The sequence below is a fragment of the Punica granatum genome, chromosome 1 (genome assembly GCF_007655135.1).
Source record: "Punica granatum isolate Tunisia-2019 chromosome 1, ASM765513v2, whole genome shotgun sequence".
Taxonomy (NCBI): Eukaryota; Viridiplantae; Streptophyta; class Magnoliopsida; order Myrtales; family Lythraceae; genus Punica; species Punica granatum.
In genome coordinates, this window is record NC_045127.1 from 54,945,771 (window position 1) to 54,951,111 (window position 5,341).

Below are 5,341 nucleotides of genomic sequence, written 5' to 3' on the forward strand. Positions count from 1 at the left end.
TACATGATGGATACATCGAATATATCATAACAATTAACAAATATTCATATAGGAAAATGCGAAGACGAACATGCTTGCCGCATCATCCGAAATATTTTAGATTTATTGGGAATAATTAAAATCTACAAAATGATTGATATGTGGGAGAAATATAATCGAAGAATCATATGGGAGAGGAAAAGAAGGAAAATGAGAGTGGAAAAAAATAAAAAAGAAAAAAAGAGGAAGGAAGGAAGAAGTACGAACCCATGTGCGGGCTCTCTTATTACCCGAAGGGATCGGGTCAAGGGGGTGGTGGGGGGATCAGGTCAGGTCAGATTGGGTTCGAGACATGAATGAGTCAGCGAGGTTGTGGCTTTCGTTGGATGTGACTCCGAACTGTTGCATTTGTCTCTTCTTTAACCATTTTCCTCTTCCCACAGCCCGCCATTTAATTAATATTTAACAATAAAAATAGTTTTGTTTTTCAGAAATGATAATTTCTTTTGGATTAATTAAAAAAAAAACACAAACGTTTTTTACATTTTAATAATTTTAGCACAAATTTTTTTTCCTAATGCATAAATTTTCGATTTAATAACAATTCTAGTACGACGTCAAGTTTTTTACTAATTTCGACGGAATCGATGTTATAAAGGGCGCTGACGATTCCAATTAGAAGGTGATAGTCGGGGCCGTGACTTCATCAATCGGAATTAAAAGAATCCTCAATTTGAGGGTTCTTCCCGATTCTTTGGGCTAGGGGACTTGATTCTGGCTATCACCCCTAAGGTCCCCGGAGTTTCCCCCACGATTAGAGTCGTTTAGCGCCTTTTACGACCTCGATTCCTTTCAAATTAAAGGAAAATTTGACTCCATGATACTAAATTGAAAGTTTCTGTATTTTTAGGTTAGAGAAAAGTGTTCGTATTAAAATTGTTAAAATGTGAAAAGTTTAAATATATATATATATATATTTTAAGATTATCAATTTTTTTTTTCAACTGTAATTTGATTTAATTGGGAATTTATTTAAATATTTTTTCTTTTAGGCTCAATGTCGACAAGTGAAGTGAGTAGGGACAAACATCATTTAAGATCCGACAAGATCTTGCCGGGATTTCATTCAAATAATGTGTTGTTGTCAGTCAGTTTCTCACTCTCAACGCAACAAAAACAAATATTTATATATGTATATGCATTATGCGTCATTATTTCATTTTAAAATGCCGTACTATTATACTATATATACAATACATGCACTTGTTCCTCTTATTAGGAACTATATATTGTTTATGTAGGAAATTCCTCGAGCAGCAGCGAGCATGTGCTGAAGAATGCATGGGAATTAGTCTCCCCATCACGTACACACAACACATGCATGAAAGTCGTGGTTGTTATCGAACTCCTTCCCATTTCCACAAATGAGAAGATCCGGCTGCGACAATAAACAAACACGAAGTGGGCCCCATTTACGTGCAGTCATCTTCGAAAGGGTTTTTCATTCCATCCGTCGTAAACATGGCAACCTCTGAAACTCTTTTATGTCTGTGATGGTGATGCAATACTATAGTGCCGGTGCAAGCATATACCGACAGCCCGACGTGGGCTTTTCACTAATTAGAAGCCATCCATGCATAGATCCAAGACCCATTGAGTACAAATGAAGTCGAGCCCACTAGCCATTATTTGTTACCCCGTGTCGTATCATCATGAGCCCAATGGGCTCAATCACGAGACATGGGTTCTTTTTTTTTTTTTTGCGACCACATGAAACACGGGGGCTGGATCATCTGTATTTGGACAGTTGCTCACAAGCATAGTGGACAGCCCAGTTAAGGTCTCCTCAAATTAATCTTAGGCCTATCAATTCGACTCAGCAAGCGCGATCTGTGAGCAATTCAGATCGATCACAATCACTAGCGGCATACTGCTGGCTTACGAAAACAGCAGAGAGAGTTCAAATTACCCAAGAACATATGTAATGTATTCATTTACTTCAAAATCTGTTCAGCTAGCTACATACTGAACATAGCCACAGATCCCGTAAGCTTACGGCGTAATCGCTTTGATGTGAAAATTTACAGTGATTCTATACAGTAACATTCAGACAGCAGTGTTTGAAAGTTCCGAGCCCCTGCCACGGTCGCAGTGGTATGATCATTCGGCTTGAGATGCAGAAGAAACCAATGCCCCGACTCTGTCCATCAAGTACCCATCAGGACTCACGGTGTCATCGCCCATTTTGACCCTGGAATCTATGCTAGCAACCGACACCTTCCCCGCGCCACCGATGCAGCCCTGTGCTTGAGAAGACAGTCCAAAATGAGGATGAAGGCACGGTAAATCGGTCTCGCACCTTACCCGGCAATCACCTTCCTTCAACGTGTTGGTCGAGGTGCACGGCTTCTGAAAGGGGAAAACTCCCAGCTCGTTATCTATTTTCCCTCTAAGATCCAACAGAAGGCCCCTCAGCCTCACAACCTCGGCTTCGAGAATCGCCTGACCCTGCAGCTTCCTGACCAGCTGCTGGTTCAGGGCGCGCAACTTTTTGACTTCCTCCTCCAAATAAGCCGTGTGGGCCTTTTTCTTCTCCCTGTACTTCCTCACCGCTTCTCGATTTCCCAGAGGCCGTTTGGACTTATCCGAGGAGGGCTTTCTTTGGGATTCGTCTTCCTCGGACGTGAGGACCCGGGTGTGCGCGTGGTAGCAGGTGTGAGTGTGGCCCGAAGAATCGGGGCCGGGCGGGATGCAAGTGTGAGTGTGAGTACAGGTTCTGGTGTTCTTCAACAACTCTTCCAGAAACGAATCCACAGAGGCCGAGTTCGGGAAATTGGTGGACGAGTCGGGTTGGGGCAACAGGATATGGTCTGAGAGCTTTACCTCTCCATCATCCATAACGACCGAGCTGCTAATCTTCGGCCCTTCGAGGGATTTAGCAATTGCAGTCTTTTTTTTATCAAAAGAAATCAATAATGAGACAGGTGGGTGGAATCCAAGAATATATGCAAAGGAAGCAACAACGCACATCCTGACTGAGAACATAAACCGAACCTGCCAATTGACTAAAGAAAGCATCATATATATTCTCATTATTATTCACAATCATAAGACGGTGACCTAAAAGCTGAAAACTTTAGAACCCTAGGATCGATGCAGTCAACAGCTTCTGATCATCATCAGGTCTCCAATGCAAGCTTTTTGCAGGAAATCAAAGAATACCCAGATCAGGAATCAGCTGCAGAAAGCAGAATCTTGGATAAAGGCAGCATCTTGATTCATTCTGCAGTGCAGTGCAATAGGAGAATCCGAGCTTCATTCAAGTGGAGGAGTGGGAGTAAGACATGATATGACGGTGCACTATTGAGGGATGAACTCCACTCCACTCCAGTAAAAGAGAACGGAGAATTTGGTGAATTGAAATAAAATTGTTAGAGAATAGGATAAACAAAAAGGTCAAGGTGTGAGTGAGAATGATGTTTGCGCTAAAAATCTAATTCTGGGATCCTCCTTCTGTGCTCCTTCAACTTCGGATTGAGTTAACTCGATCGGAGCGTGAACTCAAAAATAAAACAAAACAAAACTCGATCGGAGCCAAGCCGATAAACATCACTGGGCTATCCAATACATATATTTTGGTATTAACATGACTGATTCACGAGCATCTTCCTCTTGGGCTTTTAGCACAAACATCATTCTTGACTTGACTTTGCTTAGTCTATACATGAATATGTGTATACACATACAGACACATACAACGAGAAATCTCTTACAAAATAAAAAAAATGAAATAACCAGCAACTCAGCTTTCTGTTAAGAATCACATACATACATTAGCAGCCGCTTGGAGTGATTATCTTTGAGTTTAACAGTAATACGATATGATCCGTTCTTCTATTTCCTACCCATTTTCCCAAAGCGATATAAACCATTACCGTGTTGAGCAACATCTATTACTTTCCCTGGCATTACAAATGCCCTCCTTTTTTCTTTTTCTTTTTTTTGGAATGAAAAAATCTAAAATTTCAGCTAAAATGTGTACTTCATCAAGCTTAAATCTAAGATTTTTCAACTAACAATATTGTAGTCGTAGTAAATGCAACACTCGTGATAACCTCAATATATAGTAATAAAGTTAAAATCATGAACTCTAATTGTTAGTAAAATTTTAGACTTTTTACAAAGTATGTTGATTAATATATGTTACGTGATACAAAATCCAATCTCTTTACACATTGTCCAAATTTTATTTTTAATAGTCCGTATTAGGTTGCTTTACTCAATCAATATCCGTTAGGATATTGAAATATAAAAAAGAATTTATGTGATATATTTAATAAGAAAAAAATCATTATAATATGTTAGAACTTTTTTTTGATAAACAATATGTTAGGACTTGCTATATGAATAAAAGAATGTTAGATAAAATTTGTAAATAATATCACAATTACAATGTAATTAGTGACTGAAACTCATTATGGAAAGAATAGGAATCCTTACGAAAAAAAAATGTAAAAGAATAAAACTTTTCATAGAAGAGAGACATTTTTTCAATAGTTATTTGATAAATGTGAAAGCAAAAGTATTAACCATAGTATAGATCGAAGATTAAAAAATGCTGAGTACATTAATGAAAAATATAAGTATAAGATTTTAGGATGGAAGAACTTTTTCAATTTGTCAAAGATTTCGTGTTATAATTATGAAAACTCATAAATGATAAAAGAATTTACGGCACTATATTATAGCTTAGTATGGCTCCATATAAAAAAAATAGATTTAACTGATTATAAACAAATAAATTTAACAAAATCCAAATGTAATAAATGATTGCCTTTATAACTTAATTTTTAATAAGTCTAGACAAACTATTTATAGTCTCCATAATTATTTTTGAACGTATGTTACTATAATAATAGTATTAAATGGATCACTAACACAAATGCTTCACTAGTTTCTAAAAAACCTCATTAACTCTCAAGCAATCACGTGTATAATCAATTTAATTAATTAATTTTTTAAAAAAAACTTGTCCACGATAATCATTTTTCTCTATCGACCGCCTTCCCTCTCTCTGAGCAATCCATATTAGCTTAGGCAAGATATTTTGGCAAGAAAGGAAAAAAACAACTACGCACAAGTAGCTGCCCCTTATTAGGTCATTTTCATTCCTATAAATTAATTTTACTTACTTTAATGATCTATCATATATCATTATAATTTATTTTTAACTTTAAATCAATTATTATCCTTTAGTCAAAATTCCATTTTGATACATTTCATTATATTATTTTCTTTATGTTGTGCGTAGCACAAGAATATTCTCTATACATATGAAAGAGAGAGAGAAAGCAAAGGTAAT

General features: G+C 37.0%; 1 protein-coding gene across 1 annotated transcript; it reads right to left on the reverse strand.

The window, feature by feature from the left end:
- Positions 1 to 1,944: 1,944 nt before the first annotated feature.
- Positions 1,945 to 3,970, reverse strand: LOC116193892 (basic leucine zipper 23-like). Its single transcript, XM_031522638.1, has one exon. The coding sequence runs from the start codon at positions 3,070 to 3,072 to the stop codon at positions 2,140 to 2,142; it is 933 nt and encodes a 310-aa protein (XP_031378498.1). The 5' UTR covers positions 3,073 to 3,970; the 3' UTR covers positions 1,945 to 2,139.
- Positions 3,971 to 5,341: the final 1,371 nt, after the last annotated feature.

Coding starts and splice junctions, on each gene's coding strand:
- LOC116193892 (XM_031522638.1), bottom strand. CDS start 3,072: ATGAGAATATATATGATGCTTTCTTTAGTCAATTGGCAGGTTCGGTTT.